The following is a 20,053-nucleotide window of genomic DNA, read 5'->3' as shown; positions in this document are numbered from 1 at the left end:
CAGTACACCACAACACACAGTAATGTGTTATCATGCTTTGTTGCGTGCTGCAAAGCATCTGTGTTGGGCGCCATTCAAAAAGTGCGCTAACACATGTAACGCTATTGCAATACACCAAATTGCAAAGTTGTGTTCCAGCTCTTAGTGTTCCTAAAATGGAACGTGCCTAATACATAAATGCAGTCCTTGTTTAGAAATACATTATTTGTATGTAAACCCTAACAATGAACTTCTCTTATATGTTCCCTTCTGGCTTCTTAAACATACCATAGGAAGCATTTTATGTCCCTGGAAAAAAAAAAAAAAGTAATGCCTAGTGTACACTGCTAGTTTTTTTTTTTTGTTTAACCCAGCAGGCTGGAAAGGGAAAAAAAAAAAAAAAAAAACCTGACAGCTCAGATTGGAGCCACTGTAGTAACAAATCGATGTTAGCACAGCAATCTCCCCTCTCTGGTCAGCGTTCTCAGCCATTGGCTGAGAGAGCTGATCGGGAGTCAGTCGGCAGACATTTTTTGGTCATGCCCCTTCGACTTGCAGTACACGTGGGCCGACATTTGGACCAAGCGTAGTTCTGTTCTGGGAGCTCTTTCGCAAGTCCAACAAAGATCACGGCTTGCAGACAAAGGCTGCAAGCACAGATCAGTGTGTCCTGGCGGGGGAAGCCCTCCTGTTAGAACACAATAGCACAGAGCAAGGGAGATTGCCACACCAACATTCCTTGTGTTGGTGCAACAATCTGTCCATATTTTTTTTTTTTATTCAGCCCACTGGGTTGAACGAAAAAAAAAATAAATAAAAAAAACTGTGGAAACGTGTTTGCATCTCTAAAAGTTTGCAAGTTGAATATTCGTTTGTAAGGAACTTACTGTATTATTTTGATAGCTGTACAATAACCTCTACACACTTCCTGTATTATCTCAAAGAGGCTATTTAGCCCTCCCAGTTCTTATCATGCATTAGAGAATGATTAGGCCAGCCATAGGCGGTGCAAATTTCTTTCCTGCTACTACGGGTTGCTGGAAAAGAATTTGCACGATTCCCCCATCAATAGACAGTGCTGAGAGGGGAACCCCTCCTGCAGATAGTATACTCCCAGAGGAGGTGCAGGGAAAGCCGTCCCCACTGGGAGAAGACAGTGATTAATGCTAGCAGCTGTTAGCGATAATAACAAGTGAATCCGGTAGGCTGGCTATGCCCAAGTTTATCGATCAATTGGTACATTCAGCATGCTGACACGCGGTTTGAATCTCGTCCGGTTTCTATTGAACCAGCCAACATTCGAACGGTGGTCTATGGCCAGCCTTAGACCTTTGTTGTAGAGATCTGAGATCGGGAGTGGTTGAGTAATTTAGTAAAAAGATACTGAGCATGGTTTACTACTATTTAGTAGTAAGCTGTATGTTATAAAAAACAAAAAAACAATAAAAAAAAAAAAAGGGCTCTGCTTTGTCAGTCCACAACAGGGCATAGAGTGCTTTCCTGGCAGATTGATGGGTATTTTTTGGTACTTGCAGGGATAAAGCATGTGGGAGTGTGCATGTATTGCCATGACCCATCTAACTGAATAGGACTGTGTCGCAACAGTGTGCAATTTATGCAAATGTAGTGTGGGTGTTGAGGGGTTAAAATAGATGATGTGGTGACGTATTGCCTCCTCCCTGCCTGCCCAACAATGCGGATCACTCTTCAGAAGGCAACACTTGTGTAAATGACCCCCTAAAGAAGCCTGGTAAGATCAATGTGAACTGCCATTTCTGGCCTGTTTTTTAACCACTTACCGCCCGCCCACCGTCAAATAACGGCGGAGCGGTGCAGCTCTTCTGGGACGTCGTCATATGACGGCGCCCCAGGAAGGCCTCTCGGTCGCGCAGTGCAGCGATCGTGGCCGCGCCATGTTGCTAGGACACGGCACGACCCCGATCTTGGTAAAGAGCCAATAACTTGGCTCTTTACCCATGTGATCCACAGTGCCTTAATTACAGAAAGTTAAAAAACAGTGGCCACCATCAGTGCTCACAGTGCCCACAATTAGTGCCATAGTGCTGCCAGTCAGTGCCTGCTCATCTGTGCTGCTTGTCCGTGTCTGTCAGTGCCGCCCGTCAGTGCTCATCAGTGCCACCTATCAGTATGGGATATTAGTACCTCCTCATCAGTGAAGCCCATCAGTGCAGCCTATTAGTGTCCATCAGTGCAGTCTATCAGTGCCCATCAGTGCCGCCTCATCAGCGAAGGAGAAAATGTACTTATTTTCAAAATTTACTGACAGAAAATAAGAGAAAATATTTCTTTTTTTTTTTTTTAGTAAAAAATAAAAAACCCAGTGGTGATTAAATACCACCAAAATAAAAATGGATTTTTGTAAAATCTTACCGTAAAATCCTTTTCTCTTAGCTCATTGACAGACGTAGTCCTCGGTGATACACCACCTTCGGGTTATGTTGCCTCCACAGGAGCAGGACTAGACAGGAAATTAAAAAGCTCTGGCCACACCCCAGGGGCAGTCCCAGAGGGTATATCCTCTCTCTCTCTGCCTCAGCAAATCAGTTATGTGAAAAAGCAGTCTTTAGAGATTTTAACCCAACTCAAAAAAACAGAGGGGCGGGGACTACGTCTGTCAATGAGCTAAGAGAAAAGGATTTTACGGTAAGATTTTACAAAAATCCATTTTTCTCTAGCGCTCATTGACAGACGTAGTCCTCGGTGATACACCACCTTCGGGACGTCCCAGAGCAGTATCACAACTGAGGGGTGGGAAAATGGAAATCAAATCCCAATCTAGAAGGCCCAACCGGTGCCAACTAGAAGTTTACAATGCTCATCCTTAATGATGAGACTCAACAAAAAAAGAGAAAACAATTTTTTTTTTTTTCAAACAGAAAAAAACCCTCGAGGTAGACCACCGGTCTCCTCAAATTGCGGCCTGCAAAACCTTGCGGCCAAATGAGGCATCCGCCGATGCCGTCACATCAATTTTATAGAATTTTGTAAAGGTATGTACTGACGACCAGGTGGCCGCCTTACATACCTGGACCACTGACGCCTGATGGCGAAAGGCCCAGGAAGTACTGAGCGCTCAAGTGGAGTGCGCCCTAACAGGGAACGGAGGACTCTGACCCTTAATAGAATAAGCCTGTACCACCGTTTGTCTAATCCATTTGGCAATGGTCGCGGCAGATGCAGGCAAACCCTTTCTGGGGCCATCCGTGATCACAAAAAGTGAATCCGTCTTACGGAATGATTCCGTAGCTTTCAGGTATACCCTGATTGCCCGAACCACATCTAAGGAATGCAACGCATGTTCCCGATGATGCTTGGGCTGAGGACACAAGGAAGGTAGTACAATATCTTCATTCAGATGAAAATCTGAAACCACCTTGGGAAGAAAAGATGGCTTAGGATGAAGTACTACCTTATCCCTATGAATCACTAGGTATGGGGACTGGCATGATAATGCAGCCAGTTCTGACACCCTGCGAGCAGAAGTAATAGCCACCAAGAAGGCCACTTTCTGGGATAAAGTAAGCAAGGGAATCTCCCTGATGTTTTCAAAAGGAGGTTTCTGTAGAACCGACAAAACCAAATTAAGATCCCAAGGCGGTAAGGGCGCGCGGACTGGAGGAGCCAGGTGCCGCACCCCCTGGATGAAATTCCGCACCAAGGATTTGGTAGCTAAAGGCTTCTGAAAGAAGATTGCTAATGCTGCAACTTGACCCTTGATGGTGCTCAAGGCTAGCTTCTGCTCAACCCCTTGTTGCAAAAAGGCCAATATTCGAGACACCGAATAGGTACGTGGAGGAAATCCTAAAGATTCGCACCACGCAATATAAGTTTTCCATGTGTGATAATAGACTTTGCTGGAAGTCGCTTTCCTTGCTTTAATAATGGTAGGAATGACTGAAGCTGACAAACCTCTGTCCTTCAGTACTTGGGTCTCAATGGCCAGGCCATTAAACCCAGCGACTGTAAAGCATGATGGTAAATTGGTCCTTGAGACCACAGACACTCCCTGAGACGAAGTTCCCACGGAACGTCTACGACTAACATGTCCAAGTCGGCCAGGCCGGCTTGAGGAGGCCAGCCTAGAATTTCTAGGACCACTGGCGCTGATTGGATCTGAACCAGGCGTCCCTAGAGGTATCTGGCCCCGACCATCCGAGAAAGTCTGGTCGTTTTCTGTTCCCACACATTTATCAGATACCTGATAGTTATCAGGAAAGGTGATCTTTTCTGGTTGAACCTCAGGGACCGAAGTCACCCGACTAGAGGCTACTTGGCCTACCTGGTCAACCAGATCCGATTCCTGTGAGGTATCGGGACTAATCTTAGGAAAAGGTAAAGGAAAAGATCTATTCAGGGAACGGTAATTACCGCTTCCTGTAGTACTTAAATGTTGGAAGGGAAGAATCGCACCGGTAGTAGTGGTTGATGCTCGATCTAATGTCCTGAATACCGGTGAAAACGTCCCCCCACCCTGAAACCGGGTGGGGGCGCACCTTCAGGCTGTGTACTCCTTTGCTTCGGGTTTGGCTGGGTTGGTCCTCTGCTTGTCCGACCAGCCCTTCTTGAACCCTCCTGGAGAAGTCTTGCCTTTCCCGCTAGTACCAGCCGGCGCCCTTTATGGGCGGTAAAGAAAGGTCCTCGCTTGTTGCGAGTTCCCTTAGCTTTAGCAGCCTGTGGCAAAAAAGTGCTCTTGCCCCCAGTGGCATCCTTAATGATTTCATCTAGGTTGGCCCCAAATAGACGATTCCCCTGAAAGGGGAGATTTGTCAAGGTGTTCTTGGAACCTAGGTCAGCTGACCAGCATTTTAACCACAGCACACGTCTGAGGATCACCGCTGTCTTAGATGCATGCCCTAATAAGGGAGTAGTGTCCAAGGCTGCGTCACAGATAAACTGTAGCCCTTGTATAATCTGTTCCATCAAATCAGATGTCTCCTGGGGAATATCTTTTCCCCTAAGATCTTGGCGTACCATTTTCGCCCATTCCGTAAGTGTCTGGGAAACTAGACCAATAACAATTACTGGTCTAAAAGCTGACCTTATCAGAGAGAAGATGGTGCGGGACTCTGCTTCCATCTTTCGATCCACCGGATCCTTAAAGGACGAAGTGTCCTCCACTGGAATAACCGTGGCTTTATTCAGCCTGGAAATAGGCGGATCCACGACTGGTGGTACTGTCCATTTCTTAATGATGGATTCCTCAAACGGATAGCGTCTAGCAATACGCTTGGAAATAGTAAAGGTACGTTTAGAATGCTCCCATTCTCCTTTAATCTGATTACCGAAACATTTAGGTACAGGAAAAGCCTTCATCGTCTTGATGGGCTTATTAGTACCAAAAGGAATCTCTGTTTCAGTTGCCTCTGCCGGTAAAGCCTCAAGTTTTAAGGTTTCCTGCACTGCCACAACTAGTGCGTCCACCAATGCTTCTTCCTGAATAATAGCAGGAGAAGAAGCGTCCTCCTCACTGTCTGAGGGGGCTTTACCTGGGATAACAGCCCTTGCAGAGGAACCTGCAACTGCCGTGACCACCTCTGAATCTGAGTCAGAGGTGTCAGATGGTATAGGGGTAGGCGGGGGTCGCTTCCTTGACCCCCGTCCCTGACAGGCCGCCTCCACCCGAGCCACCATAGACTCCAAAATTGCTGTAAATGACTCTATACTCTGTGCACCGGCGGGTCCCGTGGCCCCCTCGAGGGAAACAGGTGGGGGAATATGTGTGGCAGGGTCCATGATAACTCCAGTTACTTCCTGGATAATATAATTCAAAAATAAAACTTTTTTTTTTTTTTTTTTTCGACCCCCAGCGCCACAAAAGCCCCTTAGTGTTACCTGCTAGGGATCCCTATCGATCGAGAGAGAGAGAGAGAGATAGACCCCCAGGCTCACCACTTGATGCTCAGAGTTTAACTGCAACAGGTTACAGCGCTGTCTTAACAAACAGGAAGTCTTTTGGCTGGCTGCCCAGGAAGAAAGGAGGCGGCTCCGCCCCTCTGTACGCCTTCCGGCGCCTCCCCCAAGCTCCACGAGGTGTTAGGATCACCTCAAACATGGCCGCCCCCATGCTGGAGACACGAGGCTATGCCAAAATGGCGGCTCGTGCGATCCAGCAAAAAAAATGGCGGCGGCCCGTACTGAACAGCGGTGTGCTGCACAACACTCTCACTGCATGGGGATATGGCGTGGTTGGCGGTACCGGCCCTGGCGGACCGCATGGCCGTTCGGGAGGCCTGCTGATAGCTGGAGATCTGATTTAGGAAGGCAGTCTACATGTCCGTGGCTTCTGACTGGTAGGTAGCTTATTCTTAACCCATAAGATTCCCAGAATGCCACAGATTACATCTTTAAAACATGTATACAATTAGATTGTTAGCTCCCAAACCAAGCCTCCTGGCTTTTTGCACACATAAAATCACACTCAAAGTAGGAGGATCTGTGTCATGTTGTAGGATAGAAAGGGACTCTATCTTACCATACAGAGAGGGGCCCGCGTTCACCACAAAACCCGTCAGGGGGAAAGGGGGAACATACTACTCACCATACCGGAACCAGGCGGGCACCAACTCCTGACAGTACCCCTCTCCACCGGGGCGGGAGGGCTGTCGACCGATACGGACGCCGTGACTCATGGTCTTTGGCGTTTCAGCGAGACGTTTAACTCGCGTGGACAGTCCTTTAATGGGACTTTGTCGCGGCCGACCCAGCGCGGAGCTATGGCCTGCACGCGCTCGTAGGCTGAACTGGGGTGACCACCGGATCTCAACATCCAGCCCGTCGCCCAGTTCAGCTTTCTTGCTTGAAGATCTCACAGGAACACTGGAGAAAAAAGCTGTCTAAAAAAATCCTTTAAGAAAAAATTCTTGCCAGGACCTAAGATCCCAGCAAGGTATCTAGGTCCTTACTCCTAACTAGACAGAAAATAACTGATTTGCTGAGGCAAAGAGAGAGAGGATATACCCTCTGGGACTGCCCCTGGGGTGTGGCCAGAGCTTTTTAATTTCCTGTCTAGTCCTGCTCCTGTGGAGGCAACATAACCCGAAGGTGGTGTATCACCGAGGACTACGTCTGTCAATGAGCGCTAGAGAAATCTCTATTTGTGTGAAAAAAATGATAAAAATTGAATATGGGTACAGTGTAGCATGACCACGCAATTGTCATTCAAAGTGGGACAGCGGTGAAAGCTGAAAATTGGCCTGGGCAGGAAGGGGGTGAAAGTGCCCAGTATTGAAGTGGTTATACGCCTGTGCTGCACGACTGGAATCATCTTCCTTGCAGCACTGCTTACTAAGTCAGTGAACCAGAACTAACAATGCAAGTCAGGTGTTGAGTACTCTTCACTGGTTGAAAATTTGACACTGGATCATTAATTCACTAAGTGGTGAAGAGAGCATAAACCTGTCACATTACATTCCTGAGTCCATCCAGCCATTGAAGTACACGTCAACAAGCTGGGACATGTAGCACCGCAGCAGCTTGGGCAATTCAGGATCCCAACCTTGCTGAAACCAATGACATTTCCAAAATGTATCATTTAGACATGCAGCCTACACTGACGAGACCAATAAATCAACTCACCTGATCATTCATAACAATCATAGTGCGGGTGAAAAGGTCATGGTGAGTTATTATGCCAGTGAACCACTGGGTGGCAGAGTCTTGTCTGTAGACCCTCACTCGATAGCCGTTTAAGGAATAAGGACCTATGAAGAGAACAATGACACATTTAGATACTTGGAAATCATTGGCAGGTCCCTTGATCTCCTGCCAGCTATTACATCACCAAGCGCATTGGTTCCAGATACCGAGATACTTGGAGCAGACACGCAAACAAATCCCCAGTCATTGAGTTTCAGATGTTTATGGTGTCGCCTTGAAATACATTTTTTTTACAGTTTCCATTTCCAGACTAGAACTCCATTTACACAACCAAACATTGAGTATTTTACAGCATACGGCACAAATTACCATCGCCTGGGTGGTATATGGCTTTGTATTTAATTTTGAAAATATTACAGTGTTAGCCAATGATAGCTAACTGCAGCCTCAGTTTTTTCTGCAGACACCAAAAAGACGACTGTACCATACATACAGTAGCATTTTAAACCAGTATTTGGCAAAGATACTGGCTTTGAAACCTTTTTTTAAGTTGTGTTTATAGTGATGTACAGTATGGGACAAACGGATTATCTTTCCAGCCCTGAATTCCCCAAGTTCATGGAAAAGGTCGGTTTGAAAACAATAGACTCTCTGCAGTCTTTAATCATGTCAAACATCCACACCACACTTGCCAGCAGGCACGATTTTATAATTTACCAAAGGCGGCCATACATGAATCAAAATTTGGTCAGTTTAGCAAGGACTGGACGAATTTCGATCCATGTATGGGCAAGGCTGATTGCACCCAAGTCAATCCATACAGGGCTTGACAAATTTGCTTGAAATCTAGGAGCCAGCTAAAAAAGTTAGGAGCCATTTTTATTTTTCACGCATGCCGAATGGTCGGCTTCTGATGCCCGGCATTTGACCCGTGTGTACTTTGAAAGGACACTCCAACCACCATGGCCACTTGAAGTTGTCATGGTGGTAGGAGCCAGAAACACTGCACATGCTGGGATATTTACAATTATGGTTATTGCTGACGGGTACTACTGTGGGTACTCCTTGCGGGTACTGCTGGCTGGTACTACTGTGGGCACTCCTTGCAGGTACTGCTGGGGAGAAATGCTGGTGGAGATCAAGTAGCAGCGCAGTAGGAAGCATGCAGAGCCGATGCTTCCTGTATTTCTCCTCTCACAGGCGGAGTGCATTTGATCACATCATGCCTGTGACAGGACGGAGACGGAACTACACAGGAAGAATCAGCTCCGTTCTGTCACAGCTGACAGATATCGTTCTTTCGCCAGACATCCCAAGTCTCCTGCGAGGTGCGGGAGTCTACCACATGCAGGCGTGGCACTTGAAGGTGTCAAGGAGCCGCAGCATGCATGTGGGAGACTCCTGCACCTCGCAGGAGACTTGGGATGTCTAGCGACAAGACACCTGCTGCATGGTAACCCAGGCGCTAGGCCGCTAATTCTAGTCGCCAATGCGACCTGGCGCCTGGGGTTTGTTGAGCCCTGAATCCAAAGATTGATTTAGGTACAACCAGCCTGTCGGATTTTTCTACAAATGGTTACTGACAACGGCTATAGTTGCTAGCAGAAAACCATTGTATTCAGGCGGCCCGGAGGGCTCCCCGCACACCCCGCTAGAAGAACACAATAGCGTAGTGGGAGGCATTCCCCCATCAACACTGTGTTGAAGGGGGAATTGGGCAAATTTATTTTCTTCCACCTGTGGTGAAAAATCGTATCATCTATGGCCTGCTTTAGATTTTAGGAGATGGAGCATTTTTATGGCAATTAGTATTCAAAAATGTAACAAGATTTGGTAATGTGGTCATGTGTTTATACAAAAATAGAGTCATTCTTTATCTAACATTATTTACACCACTGGATGGAAAATGCATTAGCATGCAAACCCCTTATTTACCACCATACAGCAGGCTCAATATGCTTTATAAACCTGCAGAAACTTCCCAGCATGCAAGAGATTACAAATGGCAACACGTCATTTAGTGAAATTGCTCCTGCCATGGCATTTATTCAAAAAAAAAAAAAAAAAAGGGGGATTACAGTGGACATTTCTTGTCAACCTACATTTGACAACAGCATATTTTATCTTTTTCCTTGTTTGGGTCATTTATTTTAAATGACTTGTTGGCCAAACCACAATCACACCCTACATCCATGACTTTATGGAGCTCATGAGCCAGATCTAATGTATATATTTGGTACAGTAAAGTGTCTTGCTCTGATACACAATTTCTCAACGTCAAGCTGTGGCATGTGTACATATATTTCACATAAGCATCACAAGTCTGACATGTCTCAGGCGCTAAAGACCCTTTATGACACCTCCAGCATAAGTAGTGTGTGCATACCCACTCAGGAAGCCCTGGGGTTCAACTTCCCCATTTGATTAAACCGCACATCCGCAGTACAACAAATTACAAACAATAATCTGAAAAAATAAAAAGCCAACTAGCTGTGCAGTAATATATGCAAAGTACTTTTCATTTTCTAAATGTGATGGTTTTCTATGTTCTAATATTTGACATCCAGAAAAAGTAAAGAGCATATTGTAGGAGCAAGTCCAGTCTTTCAATTGGCAACAGGGCTTAAAGCTGTTCTTAACGTAAAGGTTTTCTACAGAACGGAGGCTGACATTGGTTCTTTATGGCCCCACCTAAAAACCTACGATGGGGTGCTAAACGGCCGGCAAGGAGCGCCGAAAGCAAGATTACTGCGCGCACAATGCCCAAAGCCTATTACTATATGCACCAACACTCTGAGTTCCACTTTCTAGGCCAAGACATGATTAATGTTATAATGGAAATCCCCTTCAAGGATTGCACAGAGTAGTTCCCCTTCCTGCAGCTCCCAGGTTTGCTTTATCGCTTGTTCACATCAACCACAAAGACTTGTGAGCACCACCCTGAATGAATGGTCAGACCTCCATGTACTGCAAAGGAAAGAGGGTACCTTAGGAGGTGGAGACAACTACTACATAGGCAGGGGATTTCTACTGAAACTGAACATTTAACAAAATTCCCCTCCAGACAATGTAGATATGATACAAATAAATACCACCAAGTTTCTATACACAAAGCACCTGGATCAATTATTTACAGTCATCACCATGTGCTAAAAGGAGACATATCACAGTCCAGTTTGTAATGCACAGGTCTTAGAACTAAACTAGATGGAAGCCAAAATCATCCTTCCAAATAGGGACGTTTGTATATATTACAAGTCGGCTTGTTAGATTGAATGATTCTAATTGTCCTAACCGAACATCTGGTTCAAATTAAACACAAAGCAAGTTACTGCATAAATAAAGTCAATATACATCTGTGCAGCAAGGCAAAAAAATCCTGCGACGTGTTCAATGATCATTCGCATGCTTAACCACTTGCCGACCGCCGCACGACTATCTACGGCGGCGGTCAGCCCCTCACAGGCAAAGTGACGTAGGTCTACGTCGCTCGCCTGTGAGGGTTTAGGGAGCGAGCGCGCGCCGCCGGAGGCGCGCTCCCGCTCCCGCGTGGTCACGGACCCCCCCGCGCGTGTGACCGGCGGACCCGATCGCCGCCGGCCACTCTGCGATCGGCGGGGGAGAGGGAGAAAGTCAGGCAGCTTGTGTAAACAAGCTGCCTGTCATTCTCCTCTCTGTATGAGAGCTGATCACATGGATCTACTATGTAGATCCATTGATCACTCTGCATACAGTTGAAGCCACAGCCAATCACAGTTAGAATCACGCCCCTAGGGACACACACAGCCCCTCCCTCTCAAATAAAGTTAACCCCTTCACTACCAGTGTATTTTTACAGTAACAGTGCATATATATAGCACTGATTACTGTAGAAATGTCACTGGTAACCCCAAAAGTGTCAAAAATGTCAGTCAAGGGTCCGATCTTTCCGCCGCAATGTCGCAGTACCGCAAAAAAATCGCAGATCGCCGCCATTACGCGTTAAAAAAAAAAAACAACAAAAATGACAAAAATCTTTCCCATTGTTAGTAAACGCAATAACTTTTGCGCAAACCAATCAAAATACGCTTTTTGCGATTTTTTTTACCAAACATAGGTAGCATAAAACAAATTGGCCGAAAATATTAAAAAATTTTGATTTTTACATTTTTTTTGGGGGGAATTTCATATAAAAAAAAGGGAAAAATATTGCTATTTTTGCAAAATTGACGCTCTTTTTTTGTTTATAGCGCGTGATCAAAAAATCGCACAGGTGATCAAATACCGCCAAAAGAAAGCTCTGTTTGTGGGAAAAAAAGGACGCCAAATTCGTTTAGGTACAGCGTCGCACGACCGCGCAATTGTCCGTTAAAGTCACGCAGTGCCGAATCGCAAAATACCCTCTGGTCGTTTAGCAGCCAAATCCTCCGGGGCTTAAGTGGTTAAACAAGATTTAAAGCAAACTCAAGATAAAGCTGAACCATGGGCTTTTCAAACTGAACACCGCCCAAAACAGAGAAATCATTTCAACTCAACCTAACCAAACTACCGGAGCTACCTTTGTCGCCAGCCTGTAAATTCTTACATTGCCATAGAAGAGGATACATGACAGTGTTTCTATGCCCAGTGCTATAGAACATCTTACAGGCCGATGACAAAGGTAGCTCAGCTCTGCCTGTAGAGGTATGGTTAGGTTATGGAACCTGTGACCATCTCTGTTGGAAATTATACTAAATTGACAAAAGTATTGGGATGCCTGCCTTTAAACACACAAACTTTATTGGCATCCCAGTCTTAGTCCGTGGGGTTCAATATTGAGCGGGCCCACCCTTTGCAGCTTTGACAGCGTCAACTCTTCTGGGAAGGCTGTCCACAAGGTTTAGGAGTGTGTCTATGGGAAAGTTTTACATATATGTATACTGGCGCAAGTGAAAGGAAGCCAGCGGTTTCTACCTTAGACAATATAAGTGTCTGATACACATGAAAAAGTCCATACTTGAGAGGCCTGAGGAAGGAGCGCATGCTCCATAAACGCGTCACTGCCTACGTCATCACGCCTTATGTCACGACCGGGAAGTGATGCCGGATGTTACCCCTGCGTCCCAGTCACCAGGAAGCGCCGACATCTATCGGCTGCAGCGGAGCACTTGAGACTGCCGGAGACATCCTGACGAACTTTTCCCACGGACGGACATGATTACACACAACATGTTGCCCTCCGTACTTGCTCAATTGTTAGTATATTGGTTTATATTGTCATGTTTTATTAAACCTTCCTACTGTTTTTTCTCTACACTATGGGAAAGTTTGACCATTCTTTCAGAAGCGCATTTCTGAGGTCAGGCACTGATACTGGACGAAAAGGCCTGACTCGCAATGTCCGCTCTAATTTATCCTAAAGGTGTTCTATCGGGTTGAGGTCAGGACAAGTTCCTCCACCGCAAACTCACTCATCCATGACTTTATGGACCTTGCTTTGTGCACTGGTCCAAATCATTTGGTAGAGGGGAGAATTGGCATGGGGTTGTTTTTCAGGGGTTGGGCTTGGCCCCTTAGTTCCAGTAAAGGGAACTCAAGGCATCCGCATACCAAGACATTTTGGACAATTTCAACTCAATTTCCCAACTGTGTGGGAACAGCTCCTTCCTGTTCCAACATGACTGCGCACCACTGCACAAAGCAAGGTCTATAAAAACATGGATGAGCGAGTTTGGGGTGGAGGTACTAGACCTCAACCAGATAGAACACCTTTGGGATGAATTAGAGCAGAGACTGCGAGCCAGGCCTTCTCGCCCAATATCAGTGCCTAACCTCACTAATGCATTTCTGAAAGAATGGTCAAACATTCCCATAGACACACTCCTAGACATTTTGGACAGACTTTCCAAAAGAGCTGAAGCTGTTATAGCTGCAAAGAGTGGGCCAACTCCATATGGAACCCTACAGACTACACAGACTAAGACTGGGATACCAGGTGTCCCAATACTTTTAACAATATAGTGTATATGGCCAAATACAGCCTTACTGGAGAGGTGCTGGAGTCTCCCCAATTGAGTCCAAACAATGCACTACTCTACCCAAAACGAATCTGCTTCAGGTGGAGGAACTCTCTAATATACGATTACCTAATTATTTTTAGCAGCAGCTTCACTGATCGAGGAAAATTGTACAGATCAAATATGCAGACTGACTTTACTACTCTTATGAAAGGCTTCAAAACTTTTACGGGAAAATGCCTAACTGAAGTCTTAAAAGCTCTGACATGGAAGCATTACACTTCAAAGATAGGAAATGCACAGTCATTTTCACACATTATAGAGGAAAAATATGTAAGACGTACAGCCACTTACCTTGCATAAAAATCTCCTGAACTTTGTGTTCTTTAACCCAGGCTTTCACCTCCTCGTGAAGCTGGGGGTTGTCCCTGAGAACTGGGTTTAGACTGTCTACTTCATCCTATAAATACAAGAAAACACACTACATTAGTATCAGGGTAGCTTCCAAGAGTACACAAATGCAGATATAAATAAGAATGGCCAAGAATTCGGCCTCATGTTCAGTCATACAAGCACTGAATTCAGACAGACACCATGTTGGCCTAGAAAGAAAAATTTATTTATTTTTAGTGGGGAGCTTGTGATGTCTTCTGTATATAGCACAGTGGCTAGACATGCCATGAAACTAGAATGCATAGGGAACCAGAACGGTGTTATTTGAGGATAAAAATTGATTTACAAGCAAGGACAATGCAAGAACCCAACAGCCAAAGCCGAGAAACCAAACTCTCCCTTTTCAGGTAATGTAGGATAAAAGATGAAACAAAATTACTTTGCTCCCGGTATTTCACACACAGTTACAGGACCTACTGTAGCCCGTTTATTAAAAAATATATCAAGGTGCGGGGGGGATGGCCATGGAAGGGACAAATCAGGACATACTGCACAGGTAAACTCTGCACTATTACTTCTATTATTGTGGATGGAGTAGGAATTTGATGTTAAATTTGGTCTGTCCGAATGTAATTTTTTTGTATGGTTTTAAAAGCCCAGTCCCCATTTAGATTCCACCCTTTTTCTGTCTACCACCCATCATCACCTAGACAGAAAGTTTGGCTTAATCCACGAAATGGGACCAAGTGATAAAATCTCAAAATAAGTTCTTAATCATTTCAAACTCTACAAAAAAATAATGTTATTGTTTTCTTTGCCCCCACTGGGAGGTTTATCTGGCATCTAGCCAGTCTGAGAAGCAATACTACGTTCCGGAGGTTCCAACAACTTTCACACTATCCAAAACCAAAAAAAAAAAAAAAATGGATGTAGTTGGCTTCCAACTGGGTATCAGAAAGGATCTAAAATGAAACCTGCTGGTAAAGTTATAGCAGCAGTTATGAGAAAATTGGAAAACAAAATTCAGTCGGAGGCACAATCATTCGATTTTTGTACAGTGTGTACACAACTTTCAACATCTGATTCAGACTTTCCAAAAGGAAAAACTGAAATTTCTCTCATACATGAACAAAACAAACAATTTTTGTTTAATGTGTATTGTTTTCATACAAGGAAAAAAAAAATCTTGGTACGAAAGACTGCACATGATCAGAAACAAAATAATAAGTCAATCAAAAAAAGCCTGTGTCATTCAAGAATTTTTAGTAACATCTTCAGTTTCGACTTGCAGTGAAACATCGAGAAAACCCAGACAATTGTTCGTCCAATTTTCTTATTGTGTGTACTGGACTTTAGTAAGAGCATGCATGCGTAGGTTAAAGTTCTTACAACTCTTCTCTGGCCTTGAGGGTTGTTGGTGGGCCAATCATAACCATTCCTCCTACCTTTATTAACTATCAGTATAGAAAGTGATGTTCCCTGTTTTTCATACAGTACATCATTTACCGGCCATTTCACTATCCAGATTCACGTGGCTTCAGTTATAAGATGTTTTCAAAAAATGTCTGAAGCTAGTTTATGGAAAATCCAAAAGCTCAGGCCCTACGTAATGACAGAACAGTGCAGAATAATCATATTTACACACCCGGACATAAAACCCATCGGAATGGGCTACTATGAGGCATTTTCCCAGAGGGTTCCACATACAAACTGTTACAGTCTTCAAAATTACGTCTATAAAATCCATTAATCAGTAAGCTCTAGCTGCTCAGGAATATGACAGAATACTTTAATTCCGTGCGTTCATATGTACACAATTTACACTTTCAGAAGATCTCATAAAAACACAACACCATTTTTCCTTAAAAACAAGCTGCAATACCAACCCAATACACAAAACCAGCGTGCGCAAGACCCTCAACCAAAGTTACCAGTAGGCTTTTGTTAATCTGACCTCGCAGCTTTCTCCAGAGTTCAGCAGAAATTTTCAGCGATTCAATGTCATCTAAAGGTTGGAGCACAAAAGAAAAAAACTGAATTCTGTTGTGTCCTGGTCAGGATGATGGCATGACACTGACACTTTTGATTAATAAAGGCGACATACTTGTCAGAACCTGAGCTAGCCATGACACAAGGCCACAAAAGCCATAGCACATATATACAGAATCTCGCAAAAGTGAGTACACCCCTCACATTTTTGTAAATATTTTATTATATCTTTTAATGTGACGACACTAGAAATGACACTTTGCTACAATGTAAAGTAGCGAATGTACAGCTTGTATAACCGTGTAAATTTGCTGTCCCCTCAAAATATGTCAACACAGCCATTAATGTTTAAACCGCTGGCAACAAAAGTGAGTACACCCCTAAGTGAAAATGTCCAAATCAAGCCCAATTAGCCATTTTCCCTCCCCGATGTCATTTGACTCGCTAGTGCTACAAGGTCTCAGATGCTGCACACTGAATCAAATTGGTCTGTATGGCTGTCCTCCCAGAAGGAGGCTTCTTCTAAAGATAATGCACCAGAAAGCCCGCAAACAGTTTGCTGAAGACAAGCAAACTAAGGACATGGATTACTGGAACCATGTCCTGTAGTCTGAGGAGACCAAACTAAACTTATTTGATTTAGATGGTGTCAATGCTTGTGTGGTGGCAACCAAGTGAAGAGGACAAGGACAAGTGTGTCTTCTCTACAGTCAAGCATGGTGGTGGGAGTGTCATGGTCTGGGGCTGCAAAGTTGCTGCCGGCACTGGGGAGCTGCAGTTCATTGAGGGAACCATGAATGCCAACATGTACTGTGACATACTGAAGCAGAGCATGATCCCCTCCCTTCAGGGACTGGGCCGCAAGGCAGTATTCGAACAAGATAACATTCTCCAAGATGACCACCACTGCCTTGCTAAAGAAGCTGAAGGTAAATGTGGACTGTCCAAGCAGGTCTTTAGACCTAAACCCTTTTGAGCATCTGTGGGGCATCCTCAAACGTAAGGTGGAGCAGCGCAAGGTCTCTAACATCCACCAGCTCCGTGATGTCGTCATGGAGGTGTGGAAGAGGACTCCAGTGCCAACCTGTGAAGATCTGGTGAACTCCATGGCCAAGAGGGTTAAGGCAGTGCTGGAAAATAATGGGGGCCACACTAAGGACACTTTGGGCCCAATGTGGACATTTTTACTTAGGGGTGTACTCACTTTTGCTGCCAGCGATTTAGACATTAATGGCTGTGTGTTGAGTTATTTTGAGGGTACAGCAAATGTACACTCACTACTTTTCATTTATTCAGTGTTGTCACAGGAAAATATATAATAAAATATTTACAAAAATGTGAGGGTGTACTCACTTTTGTGAGATACGGTGTGTGAGTATGTATATATATATATATATATATATATATATATATATATACACACACACACCTATACACACATACATACACACACATACACATATATACATATATACACACACATATACATATAAACACACATATATACATATACACACACATATACACACACACACATATACACACATATACATATACACACACACACACATATAATATATATATATATATATATATATAAATATATATACACACACACACTTTCTTTATGCGTATCTATTTACAGCTGCCGTGCCACCTGCCTTTTGATTCTGAGGACACAGTCCTATCATAAAGGGACCCACTACAATGGGTGACTATTCCTTGAACAGGACTGCTTTGTCTAATAAGCCTGGCATTTCCAAGTGAGCAGAGTACTTGTAATGTTCTGCTGCCAGCTTAATTCATTCATTCAACACTTGAGAGACACTGCTTGTTTAGAAGGCTGCCTGGGGAAAGTGGGGAGCATGCGAATTGTAGGCGAACATAATTAAATATTAAAAAGTGTGAAAAACACCTGCAACACATTTCAACAACATTATGTTAGAGTATCTTCCTGTCATATTCTGGAAACAGTTTGTCTAACGGCACTTTAAAAAAGGAAGCTGTAGTGAGCTGTTAGTTTGGTAAAGATGCTGCATGGCAAAGTTTACATACAAATATATTATCCGTTGTACCCAAAAGGATTCTGCTCAGCAGCATGATAATGCACTCCTACCTTCGTAGAAGCTTCTCCTGATGTCATTGCTATACTGCCATCAGTGAAAGCTCTGTCACATTGTCAACGTAGGTGTTTCTGACTTAAACAGATGCAGCTATTTGCAGAGCAGGCGGTGTGGGCAGCCATGGAAAGTGGAGTAAAATTCACCCACGCCATGCACTCATCTCTATAGCACATATTTCCCCTGTGTGCACTCTCTCTCATGTCACCACTAAAGCACTCTACAATAACACAATCTGTACTGATTATACAATCAGACAAGAAATCTGGAAAAAAACGTCTGACTCTAGAAAGAAGCACACTGGAAGAAGATGGAGAAGACTGACCAACTTTAAACTGCTGCCTTGGACCAAAGTCTTCCATTAGAATCCCTGATGACAAGAAGGCAGATGAGTTCCCTCTGAAAAGATTTTTGTCTACACGTTTCAAGCTGCAGAGACAGTTTCTGCTTCTTCCCATTAGCGAGTCATAAGATATCTATTTCTCCCACAGTATTGTAAAACATGTGATCATCACTTCTACTGACTCTTCCATTTCCAATCGCAAACTTTCTTAGCTATGTGGGAGGATGGGACCTGCTAAGTGGGTCACCAGGATATGTCTATGTCACTACTGTTCTTGAGTTCCTGTGACAAACCTAAAGGAGAACTACAGTGAAAACTTTTTTTTTTTTTAACTGATGGAGTGGGGAAGGGTGTAAAAGGATTGCAAAGATAAATAGAGAGGAGGGATCCGTCTAATGGGTACACAGACAGCAATAAAAAGCTAACAGAGGTTCTTTCCTTTTCACAAAAAGCTGGGAACAATGCTAACCGCATAGCACAGGCAGAGCGCACGAGAAGTCACGCTCTCACTGGATTTCTGGCAGGATCAAAAGTTTTGTTTACTCATATTGAACAGATGGCACACCCTACATTATATATTTAGGAGACCAAAGGGGTGGCATAAAATATTTTTCTCTGATGTTAATTGACGGACACCGCTCCTTATCCTTATGACTATATGGGTTATACTGCCCCCTACAAGAGTAGGACACCAGGTAGACGAAAACTTTATTACACCTATAGGGCAGTCCATGGGGGTATACTCCCACTCTCTGCTATAGGTAATTCAGTTTTGTTACAACTCCATAGAGGGGCGGGTGCGGTGTCCCGTCAATGAACATCAGAAAAATGGATTTTATGGTAAGTCAAAAATCCCATTTTCTCTTTCGTTCATTGATGGACACTGCTCCTTATCTTAATGACTATATGGGACGTCCCAAAGCAGTGTCAAGCATGACGGGTGGGAACAGTAAGAAAAAAAAAAAAAAAAAAACTTCCTCAAGGCTAAACAGCCAACCAGGTAACATGGAGCACAACTATTAACAACTGGAGCTCACTGGAAAAAATATAAAACCCCCTCAAAGAGGACAAGTCCTCTAAACCACAGCCTGCAAAACCTTGCAGCCGAAGGAAGCATCTGCAGATGCCAACAAATCCACCTTATAAAACTTTGTAAACGGGTGCACAGACAACTAGGTGGTGCTGCAAACCTGCAGCACTGACACCTGATGACTGAAGGCCCAGGAGGCACTAAGCACCCAAGTAGAGTGTGCCTTAACAGGGAAAGGAGTAACCTGACCCTTATGGAATAAGCCTGAACCACAGTCTGTCTGATCTATCTGGAAATGGTTGGAGCAGAACCAGCCAGCCCTTTAGAAGGTTCAGGACAAGTAGTGAGTCTGACTTTCTAAAAGACTCCGTAGCTGCCAGGTACACCCTTCTTGCCGGAACCACATCCAGGGAATGCAAAGCAACTTCCTTAGGATGCTTAGATCTGGGACGCAGAGAAGGCAACAAGATGTCTTCATTCAAATGAAAATCAGAGAACACCTTTGGAAGGAATGACGGACATGGACGAAGCACCACCTTGGTTGCTATCACTAATGCGCGCAGGGTGTTGGAGCGCCGCCAACTCCAACACCCTGTGCACATTAGTG

The 20,053-nt window shown here is 44.3% G+C and overlaps 1 protein-coding gene across 2 annotated transcripts in view; it reads right to left on the bottom strand.

The window, feature by feature from the left end:
• The window catches only part of JMJD1C (jumonji domain containing 1C), a 490,497-nt gene that overhangs the window by 92,834 nt on the left and 377,610 nt on the right, over positions 1 to 20,053 (bottom strand). For both annotated transcript variants that reach the window (XM_082267995.1, XM_082267996.1), the window contains 2 exons: positions 13,926 to 14,031; positions 7,576 to 7,700 (listed from right to left, as the gene is read on the bottom strand). In XM_082267995.1, the coding sequence (XP_082124121.1) occupies positions 7,576 to 7,700; positions 13,926 to 14,031 (231 nt within the window). The remainder of the gene's footprint in view (positions 1 to 7,575; positions 7,701 to 13,925; positions 14,032 to 20,053) is intronic.

The sequence above is a fragment of the Pelophylax lessonae genome (assembly GCF_965119305.1).
Source record: "Pelophylax lessonae genome assembly, chromosome: 9".
Taxonomy (NCBI): domain Eukaryota; kingdom Metazoa; phylum Chordata; class Amphibia; order Anura; family Ranidae; genus Pelophylax; species Pelophylax lessonae.
Note: the sequence above shows the minus strand (reverse complement) of the source record. Positions and strands in the feature narration are given on the sequence as shown.